The 23382-nt window shown below is 41.0% G+C and overlaps 3 protein-coding genes across 11 annotated transcripts in view; 2 read left to right on the plus strand and 1 right to left on the minus strand.

Annotated features, from left to right (window-relative positions):
• The window catches only part of asz1 (ankyrin repeat, SAM and basic leucine zipper domain containing 1), a 46349-nt gene extending 43012 nt beyond the window's left edge, over window positions 1–3337 (plus strand). Inside the window, exon 13 of one of the 2 annotated variants that reach the window (XM_055022687.1) lies at window positions 2895–3337. In XM_055022687.1, coding sequence (XP_054878662.1) covers window positions 2895–3038 — 144 coding nt within the window. In that variant the 3' untranslated portion in view covers window positions 3039–3337. The remainder of the gene's footprint in view (window positions 1–2894) is intronic. The other variant, XM_055022688.1, reaches the window with a different exon arrangement.
• Window positions 3338–5287: 1950 nt separating this feature from the next.
• Window positions 5288–18955, plus strand: wnt2 (wingless-type MMTV integration site family member 2). Of its 3 annotated transcripts, none has more exons than XM_055022683.1 (5): window positions 5288–5546; window positions 7262–7482; window positions 10760–11037; window positions 11212–11476; window positions 18209–18955. In XM_055022683.1, exons 1-5 carry the CDS (start codon window positions 5344–5346, stop codon window positions 18412–18414), a joined length of 1173 nt encoding a protein of 390 aa, XP_054878658.1. In that variant the 5' UTR covers window positions 5288–5343; the 3' UTR covers window positions 18415–18955. The 3 variants fall into 3 exon arrangements, with proteins under 3 accessions (XP_054878658.1, XP_054878661.1, XP_054878659.1); XM_055022686.1 differs by having other exon boundaries at window positions 10802–11037; XM_055022684.1 differs by having other exon boundaries at window positions 5288–5543.
• An 8-nt stretch (window positions 18956–18963) lies between these two features.
• Window positions 18964–23382, minus strand: part of LOC129353379 (suppressor of tumorigenicity 7 protein homolog) — a 53722-nt gene continuing 49303 nt past the window's right edge. For 4 of the 6 annotated variants that reach the window (XM_055022682.1, XM_055022681.1, XM_055022679.1 and 1 more), the window contains 6 exons: window positions 22843–22915; window positions 22588–22690; window positions 22327–22477; window positions 22121–22213; window positions 21647–21789; window positions 18964–19422 (listed from right to left, as the gene is read on the minus strand). In XM_055022682.1, coding sequence (XP_054878657.1) covers window positions 19327–19422; window positions 21647–21789; window positions 22121–22213; window positions 22327–22477; window positions 22588–22690; window positions 22843–22915 — 659 coding nt within the window. In that variant the 3' untranslated portion in view covers window positions 18964–19326. The remainder of the gene's footprint in view (window positions 19423–21646; window positions 21790–22120; window positions 22214–22326; window positions 22478–22587; window positions 22691–22842; window positions 22916–23382) is intronic. The other 2 variants (XM_055022680.1, XM_055022678.1) reach the window with 1 other exon arrangement.

Genomic DNA, 23382 nt, shown 5'->3' on the forward strand with positions numbered 1-23382 from the left:
AGGACTGATCGGGTCCAGTCGGTAGAACATTGAACATGTTGGATTGATGGACACCATACAACACGAACGAACCCGATACACCTAGGGTTTTTTGTCTGCTAGCATGTCTCTCAGGTTTTGAAAATGGGCCGACGATTGACAGACAATTCTAAAATTGTGAAGTGTGAGCTGGGCATTACACTAAGGGAATGAAGAGAGAGGGGTCAGTGAAGAGCAGTGTCACCAATAGAAAGAAAAGGCAGGAAGAAACGATAAAGCTGATAAATTAAAATGAGGTCAATAACTTTCATTTACTGTGTGATTAATTTATTGTTTAGCGCAAAAGGCCTGTTCATATATAGTTTTGTATTTTTTTAGTTTGTAATGATCCAGTCCAAGTTTGACAAAATGTTCTGTAAATTAACTTTAAAAGTTGTAGTTTTTAAAGATCACAACTGTTTATTTCTTTCTACCATAATTTCATAAACTAAGTTCGAAGAAGCCATTTAAGGGAGTCTAATCTTTAAAAAAACAGTGGTAAGCATATTTAATATACATAGATTCTAATGTCAGGTTCTAAACTGAGAAACCTCTCAGAAAATGCTATCAAGGAGTTTTACGTCGGTCTGTTGAATAATTATCTATGCTAAGTTTCCAGGTCCTTGTCTGCAAAACAAAGCCAAATCACCATTACGCTTGACAATTGTATTAAGTGTTTGTGCTGATAGGCTGCCGTGCATTTTGGCCTGTCACCTCTGCTGTTGTCTCATCTATCCAGAGGAAGCTGTTCCAGATGTCACATGGCTGTCATGGTACATTCATCTTATGAGAGAAGCTTTTTTTCCTAGAATCTCTTCCAGTTGTTGATCTTGATGGAAACATTTTTCAACTGTCTTAAAAGCTTTATATGTAAAATAATCTTCTTTGTTGTATAATGATGGACTTTAGACTGTTTGGATATGGCCTTCTCAACCTTTCACAAAATACTTGCCCACAACAAGTGATTCTCTAAGTTTTCTGCTTATGTCTTATGAGTTTGTTTTTGGTAACATATGGTAACCAGAAAACTTCCACAAAACTCCTGAAACACTGATTTCTTTAAATGAAGACTAAAATCCCACCTGTATATGTTCAGTATATTTGATGGTGATTATGCTTAATGATTTTGTTAATGGCATTTGACAAGATGTAATGTGTGTTTCATAATTGACTATTGTGTTGTCAATTACCAAACAAGCAGTTTGAACTGCCTTGTTGCTGAAATGTGTGATACAAAACTCCTGAAGCTGCTGGTTTTACATAAATAGTATCACACTGAACAATAATCAAGGGATTACTGCTTTCCTCTATAAGTCATCTGGAAACAGTCCAGGTATTCTTGATTTTTTTTTTTTGGGGGGGGGGGGTTTCCATTCATGTAGCTTTTTTGGCTTCCGTTTGTACGTGTGCAGTATCTGATACTGTTTTGTACTCTTGAGACTAGATGAACAACACTTTAGAGCCTGTTTAAGACTAGACCAAGTGTCCCTTTTTTTCCAATGACTTGTAGTTGGATTGAAAAACACTTAAGTAAACTTTGGCTTTATCAGATAAATGGCATCTGATAAAGACAATTATCAGATGGCTTTATGTGTTTTCCAGGCACATAGTCTCATTTTATGGCAGAACAAGTAGCTATGTTGCCTGCAGTTGTTATAAAATGCTTCATATATTACATATGACTTAAAGGAAGTTTTACTTTATAATATAACACCTTGAAATTGGGCCTCCATCTCTTTATAAACTCCTGCTCTTCCAGGAAGAGCTCCACCTTCAAGAAGTCATTATCCCGTTAGCAATGTTTTTACCAGTGTTTCATGGAGAGGGACCAGGTGTTTGCTAATTGCTTCTGCCTAGTCTGAAGGAGCTGAGTAGGGAGTTGCAGGAAAAGGCTGCTCTGTGAGATAGGAATCTAGAAACTGCATTTCAAAGGCAGTGCTAGGTCCACTTAGGCCCTTTGTATGACTGAATGGTTGCTGCAGGACAGTAAATAATTTCTCAAACATGATGTACAGTTCAAAAAAGTTGATTTTAAATAGTACTGGTGCTATAATGTCATTTCATGTCTGCTAAGTATTATAGTAAATATAATCTGACAAATGGTTCTAGTCTGGAGCTTTTCAAACTTTAGGATAGGTTTGTTTTGAGCTATTGTACAAAAAGATCATATTATTGATCTTTTAGCTTATTAGAGGCAATTGTTGGCTGCCTTGAAACCCCCGAGATGACTTCAGATCACTGTAAAACATGTAACCGCTTCTTTAGACTTAGGCTAAGTGGATAATGCGACAAGTTTACAAGATATTGACAATAATGTCTAAGTAAAAAAAAAAAAACAAATAAAAAAAACCTAAAAAACACTTTTTGTGGGATTAACTGCAGCTATACGTCAAAATTCCAGCAAACCCAAGGAATCTGGGTTCACTGCCAAACTGCAAACTCCCAAGTCATGTTTACCAGAAGCCACCCTTGACTGAGAGCAGTTCTGTTTTCACACAGTCAGCCTCTGATTGGAGATTTTCCCATCATGACAGCCGCAGCTCCACTTGCCTGGTGACTCCTGGAGGAATTGGCACAGGAAGTTTGGGTGACTCACCTTTGCGAGTCACGCTGTAGTGGTGAAGTGGGCCCAGACATGTCTTCATCCACTAACTAAGATGGCGGTGTTCTCATGCTGGTACACAAGCAGATATTTCCCACCCAGTCGATCCTGAAACTGTCATAATCCTGACTGGATTAAGGAACAATGCCCTCTGCTTCCTGCCTGACGTCAGACATCATTCTGCAGCGCAGGACCTGCTGCATTTAGCATTTTTCTGGTTATAATAAAGCACTTTGTGTCTTCATTGACAGCAGTCAACTTTTCTCTTTTTCAGATGGACGTAGCTAAGGATTTCTGTCAGCTTCCTGAGCCTGATTCCCAGCAGAGAGTCTGGACTTGGGCTGTGACCGGAGTTGGTGTGAGCATGCTGGGAGCCGCTCTCTTCCTGTTCCTCTGCAAACCTTCAAGGGCTGCATGAACACACAAACACTCATAAAGCAGTGAAAGGATTCATTCTAATGTCTTATTTGATTACTGTAAGCTATAGAAAACAGGGTTACGTTTCAGGCATGCTTGGGAAGTTTAACTTGTCTTCGTTCTGTTTTTTTTTTTTTTTTAATTAGTTTGATTTTGTCTTGAAAGTGTTTTGAGTTAGGCTAAAGGTTAACCAAGAGATTTTGCCTCTGTTGCTAAATAAAAAATTGGGACATTTTTGCTTTCAGTTTTTTCCCACATTTGTAAGAAGCTCAGCCTCTTTGTTTGAATCAAACAGCAAAGCATCAAGAATGTGGCGATGGCACAGGAGTAAAGTCTTGAACGCAGCCATCAGCAATTTGAGTCCTGGTCTATCTCAACCCGCTTTCTGACCTCTCTCTAATAAAGACCATGAGAGCCAGAAAAATACCTGAAAAAAAGACAAATGTAGACATGTTAGCTACTGAGCAGTGAGATTTCCCAACAGAAGTTCAAAAAGACATTCCTAGTTTGTAATTGAGGTTTTCAGTGGAGGTTCACAGATCAGATTTTCTTAGCAAAGGCTGATTTTTGCTTTCATTTTTGCCTCAGAGAAGAAACAAAGTGAAGAATAAAGATTATTTGCTAGTTGTTGAAAAGTTTTAATACAATTATAGTTATTATACCCACTTATCCCTAACTTTCTCATTAAATTATAAAGTTAATCTTGTAGAATAATTTGTTTATAGGAAGAAAATGGAAAGTTTGTAGTCTAGAGGCTTTTATTAAATAGAAGAAAAGGATTTTGTGTTTTCAGGAGTTCATCTGCTGATCATTTTGATCTGACTGGTTATCTGAAAATCTTATCCTGAAATAAAGTTTATTTGATTTGGGTTTTGATGGGTCAAAGTTCTCAGTAACCAGTTGAATTTTTGAAATTCAAAGTGAACTGATCTACCAATTGGAGATGTGTAAGAGCAGTTCTTCCTTTTTTGTATTCTAGCATCCTTCACTGGTTGCTAGGCAACTAAAAAGAAGCAGCAGAGGAGTCTGGCCATCCTTCTGCGAAAGGAAATATGAGAATATGTGACCGGAGTTGGTGTGAGCATGCTGGGAGCAGCGATGCTGTACGAATCCCCCAGAGTTAAACTCCTTCTCAACCCGGTCTGCTCTGTGGGCATATTCATTATTGGAGGCCTGACCAGGAACCTGCAGGACAGAGTAGCTGATCAGGAAAGAAATCAGATTAATTCCGGTTCACTCTTAACATATATTTGTGTATATTTGAACGCTTTAATGAAAGCAGCAGTTTTGTGACAGATCAAGGCTACTGCAAAATCAAAGTCGAGCTCTCAACTGCGCCAAACCTTTGACTTGTTGGGTTTTTTTCCTGCTTCTCTTCCACGGAGATCATGTGCAAAATCCAATTTCCCCATTAATCTGGTCTGGTGTGGGTCCTGGGATCTCCACATACACTCGGGCCTGATCAAAGCAGGAGGAAATGCCGAGTGTCACTGGCTACAGATTTCCCCTGGAGACTTCAAAAAGACGCCCATAAATAATCCAGTTGAGACGGACACATCACCTTTAGGTGTTGCTGTGGGAGAACCGGTGAGTTTGGTTAAAAAATCAAAACAGAAAATACAGCAAACCCCGTCAGTTCTGGGTTTGAAGGATGAGGTTGTAAATGACTGGAAGTGGAGTGCGCGTCGTTCTTTGGGAACGGAGAATATTTGACACCTGCGCGTCATCTTCTCCAAAGTATCAGGTTATGTGGCGCTTTAGGACGAACCGTCCAGTCATTTTCTGCTGGCTTCTTAAATCTCCGTCCTGCCTCCCCTTTAAGATTTATTCGCAGTTCTCGAGGATTGCGACAGACTTTCTTTTTTAATTATCATTATTATTTTTTGCTTCGGTTCTCTGAGCGCGCAGGATCAAATGTATTATTGGATGACTGTATTTGATTCCTTTGCCGTTGGACTGAGGGCGGCGCATCAGCTCCATCAGCTGGTGGCAGGGAACCCGCAGCTCCGGGTCTGGACCCGAGCCAAAACCTGTCTGGTGTCAAACCAGCCCGAACAGATACGCCGAGACATCTCATTTCTTCCCTTCATTCCTGAAGCGGCAGCCTGCCCACCCCTGGTGTAAAAGTATTTGAACCTGGAAGCTCATCGCAGTCTGGCCCCTGTGTGAGGATCTGTCAGGATCTCTGTGAGGATCTGTGAGGATCTCTGTGAGGATCTGTGAGGATCTCTGTGAGGATCTGTCAGGATCTCTGCGGAGCCTTCCTCCAGGGCTTTTACGCGCAGATCGCCTTTGCTCTCACTTCTATGTACTTTATCAGACTTGATTTGTTTCTTTTAAATCATTATATTGATCTATGTTCAAACGTTTCTCCCATCCATGGAAATGCTCCGTGCAGATCGATAAAGAGCCAAATTCTGCTGAATATGAACTTTTTGCCAAGTGGAATATGTTTTTTTCTATCGGTAGCAACCTGCTGGCTGACGGCCAAGGTCGATGCGTCCTGGTGGTGAGTGTCGCTCTGTATTAGTGTCTGTTTTATTTTATCACTGTTTAACAACTCAAAATTCCCCTCATAGTAATTTATTCTAATTTCTTCTGAATAATTTGGGACACATGAATGCTTTTGCAGAGTGTTTTCTACGTTGGATATGTGTACAAGATAAGTTTCCAGTTCAATTTAATATCTGCATTTGTTATTTTTGCACAATTCCTTAATTAATGTGTGTAAGGTGCATGTGTCCAAATTCCTGCTTTATACTTTTAAATATTAACAGCTGAGTGTTTTCTTTCATATTTAAACAATGTAGCTTGAGCTAATTCTTTTCTTACAATCAAGTAAGAACAAATATTGAAAATGTAAGTAATGAATAAAAATAAATATATCAAATGGAGATGAAAAATAGTTCAACCAAACTGGTCAAGCAGGAGCACAGAAATTCACTTTCAAATGAAACTTAGCAATGATTAGATTTTCCATTCCTCAAACTTCAAAAAAATAAAAAATAAAATAAAATAGAAGAATGAACCTTACTTCCATTACAAACGTGTTTGCAGTAGTGCCTGGAGCAGAGAGTGCGCCATCACTTTCATTGCCGCCATGAAACAAATTTGGAGCATTTGATCATCATATTATCTCAACTCAAGATAGAACATTTTAAGTTGAGAGCAGGTAAAATTTGAACATCGTCACCTTCCTTTCTTCCAAAAGTAAAGTGCTAATTTCTTTCTTTTTTTTAAACCAACATTAATTCAGAAAAAAATGACTCTGGCCATCATTTTACTTCAAATTTCTCCTTGGAGAAAGTGAGATTTCCAGGATTTCTGCACGGTGTTTTAAATTTTTTGTCATCTTTCAAAATATTTTTAATTTTCCATTGATGCTCACTTCTTGTTTTGAGTTCGTTCAACTAAAATCTGTATAAAAAGAACTAAACACAGGACCGAGCTGCTTTGCGCATGCGTAGTGTTGGAACTACCTAACATCATTCTGCGTCTCACCATGAGAAGATATAAGTTTTCACAACCGCTGATCCGCCGCGCCGCGCCGCGCCGCTGATCCCGCCGCGCCGCTGATCCCGCCGCGCCGCTGATCCCGCCGCGCCGCTGATCCCGCCGCGCCGCTGATCCCGCCGCGCCGCTGATCCCGCCGCGCCGCGCCGCTGATCCCGCCGCGCCGCGCCGCTGATCCCGCCGCGCCGCGCCGCTGATCCCGCCGCGCCGCGCCGCCACCACTACGCAGGGAAAACCCGTTGAAGAACAAGTCGAAATCTCTCTAGTCTCTTTTTTCATCACTTTCCGTGACGGTTAGCTACACGCAGACTCATTGCCACAGCAACCAACTAACAGCTCCACTCCTGCATGTTCACCAGTTTGCTCGCAATCCCTCCAACATAAATCAGTTTTAGTTTTTATCATGCTTTGATTTGATAAACATTCCTAAAGAATCTCATCTTGTGTCTCCAATTAACTCCTTCCATGTTGGGCTATTTGTAATTTTACGACAATCTGATGTAGTTTAAAGTCAAAGAATGTAAACCACATACAGTAATACATTATCATAATGGATGATTTTTTAAAGAAAGCATTAGTGTCCCCTGTCATCTAAATTGTAATTTTTTTCAATGAAAGCATGGCTTAAATGTTTAGATGTTAGCCTGTACAAAGCTGAGTGCCATGTGTTTAAATATTTAACATGTCTGTTCCCTCCTCCTCACCATGTAGGTACATGGGCACCCTGGGCTCTCAGGTGATGTGTGACAACATCCCTGGCCTGGTGAACAAACAGCGCCAACTCTGCCACCAGCACCCCAACGTGATGCAGGTCATCGGGGCCGGGATGAAGGAGTGGATCTCTGAGTGCCAGCACCAGTTCCGCAACCACCGCTGGAACTGCAACACAACAGCCAGGGACCACAACTTGTTTGGCCGTCTGCTGCTACGCGGTGAGTAGAAACTAGAACCCTGCAGTTACCCCAACCACCAATGGGTTGACTTATGAAGGTCCTTAAAGTAAATGTGAAAACAATTTCAAACAAATAGTCATTCTTTCAAGAGCTCAGCTAAATCTATGGCTGCTGTTTTTCTCCTTGGAGAAAGTGAGATTTCCAGGATTTCCACACGGAGTTTTCAATTTTTTGTCATCTTTCAAAATATTTTTAATCTTCCATTGATACTCATTTCTTATTTTGAGTTCATTCAACTAAAATCTGTATAAAAAGAACAAATGAAGGTAACGTAGTTGCTTGGTTGGGCAATAAAATGCTAATTTGTGTCTGGAAAAAACTTAATATTGCCCCTCCAGAGGCTGTAGATGTTCATTGGAAATGAGGACGTTTCTATTTTTTATCTTTATAATAATAATACTAACAATATGACTGCAAAACCTGCAACACATCAAATGTTCCCACTGATATCCTTAGATTAATTCAGCCATCTTCAGTAATTAATCTCCTTTTAGCCCATTTGGTTGAGAGATGGCAAGCTAACATAATCCCAACCTTTTGAAGAGTCACAGCTGGTCATCAGCGGTGTTTATCTTCTCTGACGATTTGTTGGTGACTACAGATGATTTTTTGGCAGCTTTAAAAGATGAGAGTGGACATAAAAAGGTTGGTTCTGACAGTCAGTGAGAGGTGAAAGCTGAACAGTAAGACCTATGAAGAGCATTAGGAACTAAAGATTACCAAGCAGTGAGCTTGGCTGTCACTCCCTGTAACGGATGTTACAGAAGCATCTTGTCAAGTCAAACATGTGATTGCACATCTCAGCCATTAAAACCGTGGTGCTGTTTTCAGCGGGGGGCATGTTGGAGCTGGTCCAGATCTTATTTTCCCTCTTCTTGTGCAGAAGGAGGGATCATCAGAACTTGACGGCCTGATGTTCCTCTCCCATGCCCTGAGATTTAACCTGTGAGGTGGATCCTTCAGTCTGTTTCATATTGGGGGGCCTTTAATCAGCCGTGTGGTATTTGGACCTCCCACCTGGCCCCCTACTGTGTCACAAAGCATTATCATGGCACACAGAAGCCCCTCCAGAAGCTCCTTATTGTCAATGTCAGAAGGCTAATTTCAAACAATTACACAGATTTCCCTCCTCAGTAACATGTTCTCTCACCGTTCTCCTCATTCACCCTGTTAGACACAAACACACACCCGCACGCACACACACACACACACCCACACACACACACACACACACCCGCACGCACACACACACACGCACGCACACACACACACACACACACCCACGCACACACACGCACACCTGCACACACACACCCGCACGCACACACGCACACACACACGCACACCTGCACACACACACACACCCGCACGCACGCACACACACACACCCACGCACGCACACACACACACGCACACCCGCACGCACACACACACCTGCACACACACACACACCCGCACGCACACACACACACGCACGCACGCACACACCCACACACCCACGCACACACACACACACCTCTGTTTATATTAATTACTGTTCCCAGGTAACACTTGAGCTTGATTTAAACATTTTTTTCTTTCTGTATGCATTTCAGATTTGAAGACTGTCATGTCATTTTTTGTGTGCTTGTAAATGCTTATGCCTTCTGGAAATGTCAGTAATGTAGTTTCAAATCAAATTTATTGACATATTTCATTAACAAGGAAGTTCAAAGTGCTTTACATAACAACCAATCATGAAACTGAAATGTACATGAAATATATTGAGTGCTGTTCTAACGAGGTGGATTTTTGGCCTTGATATAAGTCATATAGTGACTTTTATGAAAAAAATAAAAAATACATATACAGCTTTTTTTGACATATTTGTTTAAACTGTCACCATGTTGGGACAGTAAAATATGAGACAGATAATCTGTGAAAAGTATGAGCTTCTTCACCTCCACATTGCGCTGGTATTTCCTCTAAAGAAATGCACACACAGGCTTGATTGACAGCGCTAGGACTCCCCTCCTGGCTCTGATTGGTTGTTTCTAGTTAGCACTAGAAAGCAGAGAAGCTATTTTCTTTCTCCACACATCATTTGTCTCATACTTCTTTCTCCCAACATAGTGACAGTTCTGTAAAAAAAAAGATTTTTTGCAAAAGTTTTGCAGTTTCCCAAAAGTTTGAATTTGCATTTAGCTACTTACTGAGTAACAAATTGTTCTTTATTATTATAGTTTTAAACAACAATCCAGACATAAAATGTTGTGTTCCAACAACTATTACTGATCAGATTTGGTCCTGGGCAATATGAGGAAGTTTTTTGGGGTGTTTTATCTCTACAGCCACTTTCATGATGTTTTTTATCAGTCCATGCACTGCAAACATATCAATTGGACACTTGAGAAATTAAGGTAATAGTCTTTACTCTGATCATGTTGACTGATAAGCAGTCAATGTGCTTATCGTTCCAATATGTAATCACTACCGACTTGCTGTTGGCCAGATTTATTCTGTTTTGCTCAGGAGCCATAATTTGTCAAATCTCATATTTTGACAGAGCTAGCCAAAATAAAGTGAGAACCAAAATCAACCATTTTCAGAAAGTTATATAAAATCTAATTATGTAAGAGATTTAAGCATTGACACTTCTTTCACATCAATATTAAAATACTTCACTAAATATGTAATTTCATAGCCAAGAATTGGGGTATTATCTGGCAAAAAAAACAGGTGCTAAGAGAAATATTTCAGATTTTTTATGCGGAGTCCTGTAGATAGGTGATCAGTAAATGTCTTATTTAAAGTGGATGGTTCTCTGAGCCTCTTTACATAAGAAATACATTTTCCAGCGAACCATTTGGCAAAGAAGAGCTGCACCAAACATGAGGATTTTTCATATTAAAACATCTCTGGTCCACTGCAGGTCAGATATTTGCTTCTGATAATCGCTCAACATTTCATTAATAAATACATTTTTGATATTTATATCTTCAGCTGACTTCCCAGACATGGTGGTTTCATAGCAGAAATGAAATGAAGAAAAGGAATTCTTCTTTTCTCAGATCTTGCCCTCATCTCTCCTTGGTTACTGTGCATTTTGTTTTGTAAACTGAAACAATAAAAACAGGAACCAGACCCATCAGTCAATGTAAAGACATGCTGTCGATCTTCAAATTTGAGCTGTTCCGTGCCGAACGTGCTTCTGCACAAATACATGTTTTTGGTACAAAGTAACAGACTTTGCCCCATCATAATTGTCTACTACTAGGCAGCCGAGAAGTTGCCTTTGTGTACGCCATCTCCTCTGCAGGAGTGGTGTATACTTTGGCCAGAGCTTGCAGCCAAGGCGACCTGGATAGCTGTTCCTGTGACCCCACCAAGAAGGGCTCATCGCAGGACTCCAAGGGCTCCTTCGACTGGGGAGGCTGCAGCGATCATGTGGAGCATGCCATTCATTTCAGCCAAATCTTTGTGGATGCCAAAGACAGGAAGGAGAGAGATGCCCGAGCGCTCATGAACCTTCACAACAACAGAGCTGGCAGGAAGGTATGGGAGAGGGAACACATAGAAATGACTCAGTTCAGCAATAAAGCAGATGATGCGTTTTTTTTCTTCTTCTGGATTTTCTTCCCCATTATTTTGAAGTCTGGAAAGGGGGATGCTAAGAGCTCTTTTCTTGACATCTGTAAACAAACGTCCCTTCCTGTTATCTCCTCACAGGCAGTTAGACGCTTCATGACTTTACAATGTAAATGCCATGGAGTCAGTGGCTCGTGCAGCATCCGTACCTGCTGGCAGGCTATGGCCGACTTCCGACGCACTGGTGACCATCTGAGGAGGAGATACAACAGTGCTGTGCAGGTCGCAGTCAATCAGTATGGAACTGGCTTCACAGCTGCGCACACACACTTCACACGTCCCAGCAAAAATGATCTGGTCTACATGGAAGACTCACCAGACTACTGTATACGGGACCCTCAGTCAGGTAAGGGCTAAATCTGTCCGTCATGTTCATGCTCCTAAATAAAACCCAGCCAAAATCCTCCTCCATTTAAAAAAACAGAGTCCTCTGGAGTCATTTTCTTCCTTTTTGCATCTGAGAACTTCCACAGATTGAACAAAAACTAAGCCTGTGTGAGTGCTGGTGGTCACATGCACTCATTACCTGATCATCGCTTGTTTAAACACTTCTATAAAAAGCAGTTTTTCCAGGTTGGTGCTGAATACTATTAGGTTCACACACATCCAATGAGGAAAGTCATCATCAACAGTCTTAAAAGTATTTCAAGCAGAGATGAGTGTATTCTGTATCTTGTGGTTTGGGATGTGACGGTTGACCTCCATCATCACCTCAATGCCATCAGTAAGGCACATAATTCCCACATGTATGCACTTCAGCTCAGGGACGGTGGGACGTCTTAACCTTTTGCCTGATGTTAGACCTTCCTGCTATGAGTTAGTGTTAGTCTTGATGATCTATCCATCTATTCATTTTCTTACACCCTTGTCCATAGTGGGGTCAGGAGGTGCTGGTGTCTATCTCCAGCTAACATTCCGGGCCTTGGACAGGTCGCCAGTCTGTCACAGGGCAAGTGAGACAGACGGGACAGACAACCACGCACACACACACACACACACACACACACACACACACACACACACACACACACACACACACACACACACACACACACACACACACACACGCACACACACACACACACACACACACACACACACACACACACACACACACACACACACACACACACACAGAGAGAGGATTTAGAGAGGCCAATTAACCTGACAGTCATGTTTTGGACTGTGGGAGAAAGCCTGATACCTGGAGAGAGAACCCATCATGCACAGGGAGAACATGGAAACTCCTTGCAGAAAGACCCCGGGCTGGGAATCAAACCCAGGACCTTCTTGCTGCAAGGCAACTAACTGCGTCATTGTGCAGCCCTGATCCAGAATTTGTCATTTGATATCATCTCCTGTTGTCACACAGTGTTCTAAAGAGTCAACCTTCAGAACACACAGTGTACCACTGAATCCTGTGACTTTCTTCTTCAAATCGATGGCATCAAACTACCTTCCCAATCTGTTGTTCTGTGATGGTGCACTGAAAAATCTGTGTGGAGATGATGATGCATTAGGGAAAAATAGCTTGTCAAATTCAAATTCCACTGACCAAATGGCCTGTTTGTACATAGATGAAGATTGTTCATATCCAGTAGTCATTGTTCAAAGTAAAATTCAACATCACCCTTGTTCAGTATCATCAGAGGCAGCGAACCACTAGACAAAAAAGAGCTTAAAAACTTAATGAGGAGGATGAAAAAACATACAACTTCCTGGTTTAAGTGAGCAGGGCTTCCGTGATGTCATCAAGTGATTATATAAATATGTTTAATGCTGGTCTGTGATGATATCCAGAAAATCTGGTACAGCCTTGACCTGATGAGAAAATTCTTACGTATTCATCTTTTTATTTTGAGAAATCAGATTTTGCTGCTTGGCGACCTCCACATGCAGCAAAAAGCTTTTGCTAACTTTTGATCTTAATTGCCTCAACACTATTCTGACTCATTTTGAACTCTGAGGGAGTTTGCTCAGTTTGTATGTAAAAGACGCAAACTGATCCAAAGTGGCCAACTTCCACCAAGAATTTGATCAGCACTCTTAAAAGTTTTTCTGTTCGATAGACGTGTGCATCAAATTTCAAATTCCTCGGCTAAAATACAGCTTGTTGTTTGGATGCAGTGAGGCTAAGATTTGCATAAACACCTTTTGGGGCTTGAATTACCCACAAGTCAAACATAAGACTGAGACATGACATCAGACATGTCTCATCATGACATGTCTCGCCTCGTCCAACAGACACACACCCTGCTAAAAGTTTGTGTTGTAAACCAAGCGGGCAACTTGTTATCTCTTAAATGACTCAATTTCAAGTGGAATAGCTCAAGAGGGTTATAGAGCGAACTTTCCAAAAGAAAAAAAATGTGTCTCTGTTCTCAGAGGACAGGGCTTAGATAATGTTCGTGGATGACCCAAAGTGGAAATACCCTCAATTTCTTTTGCGCTCAAGTCTTTCACAATCAGTTCCTGCCTTGTTCTTCAGTCTTTCTCTTCACCAGATAATTGACTGATTTGTACAGTAACCAAAACCACTGCTGTTGTTAGGAAAGACTTGGTTATGTTTTATGGCTGAGACGAGACAGTGTGAGAACGAAAACATTTGTGTTTAAAACTCAGGTTAGAAAACAGGCAGATGACAGAGCAGTGAGTGTGTGTCTTCCAGAAAGAGTGGCTGCTTGTCGTGCAGCCGATGATCCGTGACAATCAGGTGTCAGCCAGTTTGACAGCCTTTCCACACTGAAACTCAAGAATACCACACTCCTTTATAAATCACCTCGACAAGAAATACACACACAAACACACTGACTGGTTAAAATCAGCTTATTGGAGTCGTTTGCATCACACAGGAAGAATAGATGAAATTTAATTAGCTTAGTGCCATTATAGACTCAAACACTAACAAAACTTTAAACTGCATGAGGAGACGGCACCTTTACGTTTACCTGATATGAACTTTGTGGGATTGAAGCATTTTTTATTCCCTGAACTTCGTCTGTTTCATGTTTCAGTCATCCCAGTGCAAAATCTACTACAGTTTTCACTTATTTTAACTATAAAATAACCTGTATATATATATAAGCTAGTTTCATTTTTTAAATCTCTTGTCTTTGCAAGACAATCCTTTCCTTTCTCCCAGACATACTATAAAATATTGATCATGCATTCCACCATTATAGATGATATTTGCATTCTAATTTACAGATTACCAAATGTTTCACTGTTTTTTCCAAAGTTTCAGGCTGTACCCTAATTCGTGCTGTTTGGTCCTGTTTTCTGTACTTGAGTAATGCTGCAGGAATATTGTCTGCAAACAATTCAACCAAGTTTTAACTATAAAAGATACTATTTCTGCTCTAATTAGACTATTCACACTTGTTCTTGTGTTCTTGCTGTTATTGATTTTTTGTCTGAGGAATGAAAATGGCTGCTTTTAGCCTCAAGCAACTGCTTGAGGCTTCATATTCATATTAATGATGTGTATTATATTAAAGCTGCAGCAGGTCATGATAATGAACAAAAATAAAACATGGTCAAAAAAAAAAAAGCTATGAAAAGTTAGATCATTGTCACATCATAACCTTCGCTCAGACCTGTGTATAATGAGGTTGCAGGACACGTTTGCCGTGTGGTGGAGAAGTGCACGGGGTTTTCCAGATTTTTCATTTACTACCATACTTGTTGGGAGATATTTTTCCCCAGCAGCCCACTTTGAAATCATTAAATTCCTCAAGCTTTTTTTTTTTTTTTGTGTTTTTTTTTTTAGTACTAATGATAAACAAGCTAATATTACCTTCTCAGTCTTTTTCTTAATAATGATGTCTAAATAGGTTATTTGGGGTTCTATATTTATGTTTCTGACTGTAACATTTTATGAAATTTTCCTATTGGTACAACTTTGTCACATCATGTTCAAGTATAAAACCATTGTTTCTCTCAGACACACGCCCCCTCCTGGCGAGTCAGGAGTAGGAACAGTGAGCGCAACCAGGCGAGAGTTGATCAGCTTTGCAAATGTGTGATTTGTGTCCAATGTGGTCGTGGCGTTAACGGCTCTCTCGGCTCTGTTGGCGACGCTGCAGAATGTTGTCACCTTAAAAGTCTCTGATAATACAGGAACATTTTGTCATCTTTAAAGTCACTCGAGGTGTCTGAGAAGTCATACATAGTGATAAACAGGATAAGTTTGTACTCTTAATCACACTTTATTCATCCCTCTTGGCTCCGCCCACTTTGGTGGAATTTTTCAGAATTTCCCAAGAGAGGGTTTATGTTTAGTTACAGTAACTAGTTACACTTTAAAGAGCAAAAAGATGAAACATTCACTGATAAGAACTGATAAAAGTATCAAACTTAGTGGGTCTTTCATCATCCACATTTATATTTTTAACTCCATATCAAAATAACAAGTGTCACAGCAGGAGGGTTATTTCTTGCTCTTTTGTTGCAAAAGTGAAGTTAGAAAACCCACACCAGCCCATTCATTCAGAAAGAAATATTCATCACAGACTCAGGGTTGAGTATGTGGCTTTTTAACAGGAACCCAGGAGAACCCAGGAGAAATTTGGGATCTCATTGGTAATTTTTTATTTTTTACAACAGACATGGATGCTTCATGGTCCGTGGACATGCATGCAGAATTATGCTAACATAAATATGTGTATGTACTGTAAGCATGAACTATTATCAAATTTAAAACATAGTTTGAATAATTCTTCCTTTACACTTTGAATGCTGTCAAAGAAATGCAAACTCACATCATGTGAGTGTTTGAGCATTTTCTCAAACACTTCAGGGAACAAACTACGGCCCAGAGAGGCAGTGAGACGGCCCCTCAGAGTGTGAAATCAATTTCCCTCTGCTCCAGCAAGGCTCAGGTGCTAAACTCATCTCTCGCCGCCCCCTCATCTTAATTCAATAAGCAGACATAGGGAGTGCAAGGTCCCTGAGGTAGAATCTGGCCGTGATGTCACCCTGAGCGCCGTGGCATACCATGAAAAATGGGTAGAAGGGCCCACTGCCAGAGCAGGGCGGGGGCCAGAAGGCAGGGCGGGGGCCAGAAGGGCCCACTGCCAGAGCAGGGCGGGGCGTCTGGTCGTGTCCAGACATAATACCTGCCCAGAGAACGAACGGGCGCTGAGACCATCAACACACCAACCCAAAGCAGAAGGTAAACTCCAGCAAATTCCGCAACATGGTTTGAGGTTCGTGTCTTTAAACCACTTTGGAATTATTTTTCTTCAATTTTATTTATATAGTAGTCAGCCTGAACACACTCCTTTCACTAACACTCAGACATCACAGTATCATCTGCCTCAAGCAAAACTTTGGTTCTGCAGTGTAAAACACTCTGGACCAGGGTTGCCCAAACTTTGTAATACCAATATCTACTTTTTTTGTTACCAACCAGCGAATATCTACCTCTTGACATAAAGATATAAAAATTGTAAATGAAACTCTATTATTTAATATACAAATATCAATAAGTTATAGCAGAAATATTAAAATGATAGAAAATGTAATACAGTTTGTTCCTCAGTGAGGTCCTGACACTGAAGTTGGTTACTGGTTTCAGAAGCTGGTTGGAAACCTGAGGCCAGTTATGGTAGATCTGAACTTTGGTTTGATGATGACAGTATGAGAAACATCAGACTAGGGCTGTTGTAAACAAATACTTTAGTAAATATTTTTTGTTCAGACCCGGGAATAATATGAACTAAAGTTCATTCAAAGCGGTTAGTCCCTAAAGCTACACTTACACTGTAAGCATCAACTCCTCAGCTGCCGCCATGTGCTTACCTGACCATGTGCTTACCTGTATCAATACTCCTGCAGCTCTTCCTGACGAGGAGAAAGGCTGCCATACTCCAGTCATTTTAAGGCTTATTGGTCCCCTAAAAACAATGAAAACCCAGGAGTTATCATCAATCAATAAAATCCCCACAGGCAAACTTGAAAATTGGACGTTATGCCACTAACACTAATCTTTCGTCAACAACTCAGAGGAGGAAGACAGAGCTCTGCATAACGCAAATAATATTCCACAGGGCTAAATTATAAAACATAAATTAACAAAGCTTCAAGGCAAGTAAATTTTCCTCGAGGAATTTTAATAATCGAAGTACTCGAATCATTCAAGGAATAATTTCAGCCCTACATCAGACTGGGAACCAAAGAGCTCTGTTAAGATAAAAGCACATCTTATGAAGTTGGGATATTATTCCTCCAGAGGAATCGCCTCAAACCAGATGTTGGACTAGAATTTATTTCAATGTCATTTAATATCAGCTCCTCATTTTCAACAGTGGACCAACAAAGATTGAAAAAGATTATTATTTTGGAGAAAGTTTCATCAACATCAATATTGCCACTATAAATAGCATGTTTGAAAGAGGAAAAGCCTTTCAGACTCTGAGCTCAAAGCAAAATGCCAAAGAAAACCAAACTATTTCTTTTGGAAATTATAGAATATTTGTTTTCATATCATATCTCGGTAGAATAATTTGTTTGTTACTAAATGAAATCTATTTGTCCCATTTGACGTTTGCTGTGAATGATGTAAACTCACTGACAAATGAAGGAATTAGTCCAAGTTTGTCATCTATTGAACGTTCAGAAACTACAGCGGCTTGTAATGAACCACAGCGAAGCTCAAATAACCCAAACAGGAGGTCATTCATAACCACAGGAGGTCATTCATAACCACAGGAGGTCATTCATAACCACAGGAGGTCATTCATAACCACAGGAGGTCATTCATAACCTAAATCTATTTACTAATTTCCACTTAAGTTTTCTTTTTTCTACATTTCTAAACTACATTCAGGAGTTTGTTTCAGGTTAGTGATTTTTGTCCTGACAGATGGCAACACGTCATCCCAAGACTGAGAAAAATCACTCGAGAATCTGGAAAAATGAAGGAAAGATCAGAAATCTTAATTGAACAAACTTGAAATGGTGATTCAGACTGTTTGTCCTTGTAATTGATTATGATTCATGTTTCTAAAAGAAGCAGACATCTGTTGCATGACTTTCCAACCTAACGTGTCGGGATTCTGACCCGTCTTGTCCTCAGGGTCGATGGGCACCGCGGGCCGGCTCTGCAGCCGGGCGTCCCGTGGCTCGGACGGCTGCGAGGTGATGTGCTGCGGCCGAGGCTACAACACGGCGCGGATCAGCCGCACCACCAAGTGCGAGTGCAAGTTCCACTGGTGCTGCGCCGTCCTCTGCAGAGACTGCCAGCAGCTGGTGGACGAGTTCACCTGCAAGTCCCACACATGATGCCGTCAGGACAGACATGTTGATGCCAACCGGATATGTTTCTAGGTAGACTTCCGTCTCTGCAGCTCCTCCAAAGCTACAATTGTTCTACTTTGTGCTCCTTGCCAACTGCAGCTGCAGAAAAAGTTTTGGTAACACTTTATTTGAGGGGTTGTGAATACGACTGACGGTTTGAACACCGTCATAAACATGACATAACTCATGTCATGAACATGAGTTAGTCTTCATGAGTATTTATGACTGTTGTCATAAGGTGTAAATCATGACACTTTTAATACAAAGTTGACATTATTCAAAATGTCTTCATTATGGCAACTTGACATTAACCAAGAAATCATGATCTGACATACATTTATTAAAGTTTTACAGATTAAACTTTCAAAATTATGTAGTTTTATGTTATTAAAGCTGAAGTTTAATCAGTAATACTTTTATAACACTTAGGAAATCCATACTTTTATAAAATATGAAGCCTCGTCTGAAATATGAAATGATTTCTCTTGAAGAATTGAACCAAAGTCACCGACAAAACACCTTGAAGATACCGACTTGCAGAGATACACAAAAAGTCCTTTATTGACATTTTTTCCCTTCTTCTTTTTTTGATGGGATTTAATCATGTCTGTTTGTACAACAAAAAGAACAGCTTTAAACTGAAACACCCCCAATATGCAAAGACATTAAAGAAAGTCCAAACCGGTGGTGGACATGGCTGTTCTGTGGGCTTTCTGCTCTGCTCATCTGCTTCCAGTTTGGTTTGAACTTGGTAATGTTGGCACAAAGGCGTGTCAGTCCAGTCCAACACAGTATTCTGGATTTCTGCTCAGCCGTTTGTCTGCATGAAGGTCCGATCCAGTCCGTTCTCCGGTGCTGGTGGGGTTCCGCCGGAGTCGTATGGGATGGGGTGGGGAGTCAGATGCGAGTGAGTTGGTGCCAGAGGCTCGATGGCAGGATGCTCTCCACCTTCTCCATGATGAAGTTCAGAGGAGCGAACAGCGTGCTGAGGAACTGCAACAACGCAAAAAATGCAAAGTTACACAAATCCTGAAACTCGTCAGGAGCTTCTGGATAGATCATTTAACATTTTAATCAGAATCTGCACAAAAAAGGAAATCCATGTTGATCTTTTTGTTGAAATGCTTCTAAGTGAAATATGTAGGAACGCAGGTTTATTTCATGGTACATTTGTGAGAAATATGGATCAGGGGTTTGAGCCCATCAAAACATGATTAAACCAAATGACAAACTGCTCATTCTGCTAGTCTCTCTTGTTCGGTGGTGCTGCTTAGACGGTTGAAGACGCTGCAGAAAACAAAGCCTCACTAGTTTTTGTTCTGCCTGTCCTCTCATAATTATCACCATCTTGGTCCCCCACTACTTGCAGGTGAACTCGTCCACCAACAGAAATACAAGTCAGCAAGTATGCCAAGAATAACAAGTGTCAGCAGACAGGCTAGTTCTATTCCCCTCCTCGCCTGTGGTGGCGCTCCTCCGCAAGCGAAGGAAACTACATCAAAACCTCCGAAGACAACCTGTGCAACTTCTTGCTTCTCCAAATGATGAAGGATTTCCCCCATTTGATAAAGAAAAACAACAAGTAGTTTCTCCCTCTACCTCGACCCAAATGTTTGCCTTGGTTGTATTTACCCAGAATGCCTTGTGCTATAGTCAGCTTCCTACTTTTGGCGCAGTCTCTGGTCAACTTGTGCATGTACATGTGCATTTGAACCACACCAGAACTGAGACCAAGGGATTTAGGCAGCCCAGCGTTTGCTTCTCTGATCTGCATAAGAGTTTGATTACATGTTCACACCTCCCCAAGCAAACGGGGCTTTCTGCACAAACAAAGCCAGAGTTTGATAAAAGCGTACTCCACAAGGCTGGTTTGGTTCCGCACACACAGCCCAAACTGTCAACAGATTAACTTGTATGACGTAAAAGCAGATGAGAATACAACACTGGACCAATCCTCAAACCATCCAAAACATCCAAGAGTAAAAATGAAACATTACATGAGCATGAAGCTCAAATCATCATTACAGCCAAGTTAGATGGAATAAACTAGTTTTTTTTTTTAGGAAAACACAAACAACTGAACTGAACAAGCTATTCAGTTACATCCATGTTAAAAATTCTGTGCCACATCAAGCAAACAAAAGCCTTCTGCTTCCACTTTGAGCTGCTTTGGAAGTGAAAAGAGGAGATGGGAGCTGAGGAGAGATGGCGGAGAGATGGCGGCTTCAGAACCGCATCATGTAGATCATCAGTGAGGCTCCATCGTCATCAGATGGTAGATAAGTAAAGAGGAGACTGGCAGCAGACTATCTCCATGATAGTCTATCTCAGCGTCTCTATTCAAAGAGCACTTCAAAGTGAAGGTGTGTGTTCATGTGTGTGAAGAGTGCAAGCTGGGTCTCAAAATGACACCACTTCTTTGTCAGCAGCATTACGCCTCTTGTTTAGCAGATCTGAGCTCCAACATCCAGACACCCAGGCCAAAGTTTAGAACAAGTTTAAGTTGACTTAATCAGGACAGAGCTGAATAATGAATAATTAGCACAACATGCTGCAATATTATTATGACATGTTTGGGTCTGAACACAGTGGATAATCTACAGTTCTGCAGAGCCAGGCCAACCCTGTGTTTATCCACCTTCACTACATCCATAAGATGAACAAAACTCAGGCTTTACTTTGGCAGAAAGAAAGAAAGTCCCCTAAAGGAACTTTGTCCCCAACAGAAAGACAAAGTTAGAGAAATCAAACACTGTTCCATTTGAAAACTGTAAGGTTAAATTTCAAACTTTTGATGACTCCCGGAACCAGGAACCGCTTGCTTTTCACAAATCAAAGTATTAGATTAAAAAAAAGATATATATGAATTAGAAATATTCCAGTGAAGTTGTGACCAGCAGATGTTACTGCATCAGCAGATGTTACTGCATCAGCAGATGTTACTGCATCAGCAGATGTTACTGCATCAGCAGATGTTACTGCATCAGCAGATGTTACTGCATCAGCAGATGTTACTGCATCAGCAGATGTTCTGCAGCTTCAAGCCTTTTATGATGAAAGTTTCCTTTATGAGCTCTGCAGATAATTACAACACTGAGTGTGTTCTGAGTCCAACATCAAACTTCTAAACATGACAACCAAATAAAACAATCAGTAAAACGGTAAATGTTCAAACTTTTAGTGGAAGCAGTCACAACATTGGAGTCTGAATACTCACTGCCTTAGCAAACACTCCCATGAGTTCAGGGAACTGGTGTGTGAGCAGAGCCAACATGGCGGTGAAGGAGCAGAGGCCCGCTGTGAAGAGGATGAAGAAGGGCAGCTCCTTCTTGGGGTAGACCGACACCTCGTGAAACACTGCTTCCACATGACACACACACACACACACACACACACACACACACACACACACAACGACACAATGTTAGCACAGTATGAGAAAACGGTGAAGCTATCTGCCAGTGGAACTTTTTCATCAATAGTAAGAAATTATTGACTTAAAACAAATTCCTATTTCTTGCTGAAAGTTTCTTGTATGTTTTATTTCAAATATACTAACATAGACGAAAACCAAGACCACAAACACTTGGTAAAATTTAGTCTTTTTGCAGTGCAGATGAAATCTACTTAGTCTGACTGCGAGTGTCTGTGTGTGTGTGTGTGTGTTTGTGTGTGTTAGTGTGTCTCTTACTGGGTAGCAGCTCTCTGTCGGCCGTCTCTGTGCAGATGGGGTAGGGATAGAAGAGGTGACCCTTCTCTAGAGGATACGGAATCATTCTGAATGCTAGACAAAACCCCAAAAAAGGAAAGTTTGTGTCAAACTGCTGGATCAGCTGCTCCTCATTTCAAAAGGCTGGCTTTTTGTATGTGTGTGTGTGTGTGTGTGTGTGTACGTACTGCCCTCCCATGTACAGTGCAGCAGGTTGAGTGCTCCCTCCACCCGTTTCCAATGCTGCAGGTGGAAGAAGGCGTAAGCAATGGCTTCACTGTCGCCTCTTTTCAGGATGTGTTCTGGAGGAAGAATCAAACTCTTCATCTCCAGCAGATACTGATGAAGAGGAGAAAGATCAGAGATAAAACCCATGAATTTACAGAACAGTGAATGCATCATTACTTTCCCCCCACTTCTCAGTCACACTTAGCCAGGCTCCAACTCACTTTGGGGACATGAGGGTTGAACTCCACCGCTCTGTGGATGGCTTCTACTGCATTCATCTCTGCTGTGCTCAGGCCCCGCCTGGACGCTGCCTCTGGAGAGAACCTATACACACACACACGCGCACACACACACACACCAGCTACCTCATCAGAACAGATTCTGCATGTTGATTTTGATGATGTTTAGTTCTAATGGCTATTCTATTCTAGATTTGTCCTGAAGTTGGAGCAGTGTTGATGCAAAGTGATACTCACTTGTCCGACACTGCCCTGGCTTTGAGCAAGGCAGCTGTGTAGCATATCGTTGCTGATTTGGGTAAGCTAATATCTGCCAGGAAGACAAAACAGAAAAGCCAGAGCTGGTGTTAATGTGAGGTTGAAGTGACGGGTGGTGGCGGTTGGAGGTGTGGTCGCCCAGTGAGGTGGTGAAGGAAAAAAAATGCTCAGAGGAGATTTCACTCATGTGGTGAAATGTTACGTTATTTTTTTATTCCTGGTGCATAAATTAATGCAGACAAATTTTGTAGAAAAACTCAACAAATTTATGCTTTCTGAAATTCTATCAGAGGAATCCAGCTCAATGAAAGAAAGCTCAGACTGAACACAGGAAGAGATGAGAATTGGCATAAAAAGCCAGTGGTCAGGTTTGCTCTAAACCTACTGCAGTCACTCCAAGCACTTTAAATGATACATATGAGAAAAAGTGGTGTCACATCATTGATTGCAACAATTATTCAGCTGCTAGTTTTGTTAAAAACATTTTTTTTCCAGTTTTGATTCTTTTTTTCTCTCAAA

The sequence above is a fragment of the Poeciliopsis prolifica genome, unplaced genomic scaffold (assembly GCF_027474105.1).
Source record: "Poeciliopsis prolifica strain line A6 unplaced genomic scaffold, Auburn_PproV2 SCAFFOLD089, whole genome shotgun sequence".
NCBI lineage: Eukaryota > Metazoa > Chordata > Actinopteri > Cyprinodontiformes > Poeciliidae > Poeciliopsis > Poeciliopsis prolifica.

Bases quoted from the DNA above. Each gene is read 5' to 3' on its own strand.
- wnt2 (XM_055022683.1), top strand. From the start codon at position 5,344: ATGTACTTTATCAGACTTGATTTGTTTCTTTTAAATCATTATATTGAT. The intron at 7,483-10,759 runs GTGAGTAGAAAC...GTCTACTACTAG, and splicing joins TGGCCGTCTGCTGCTACGCG to GCAGCCGAGAAGTTGCCTTT. The intron at 11,038-11,211 runs GTATGGGAGAGG...ATCTCCTCACAG, and splicing joins ACAACAGAGCTGGCAGGAAG to GCAGTTAGACGCTTCATGAC.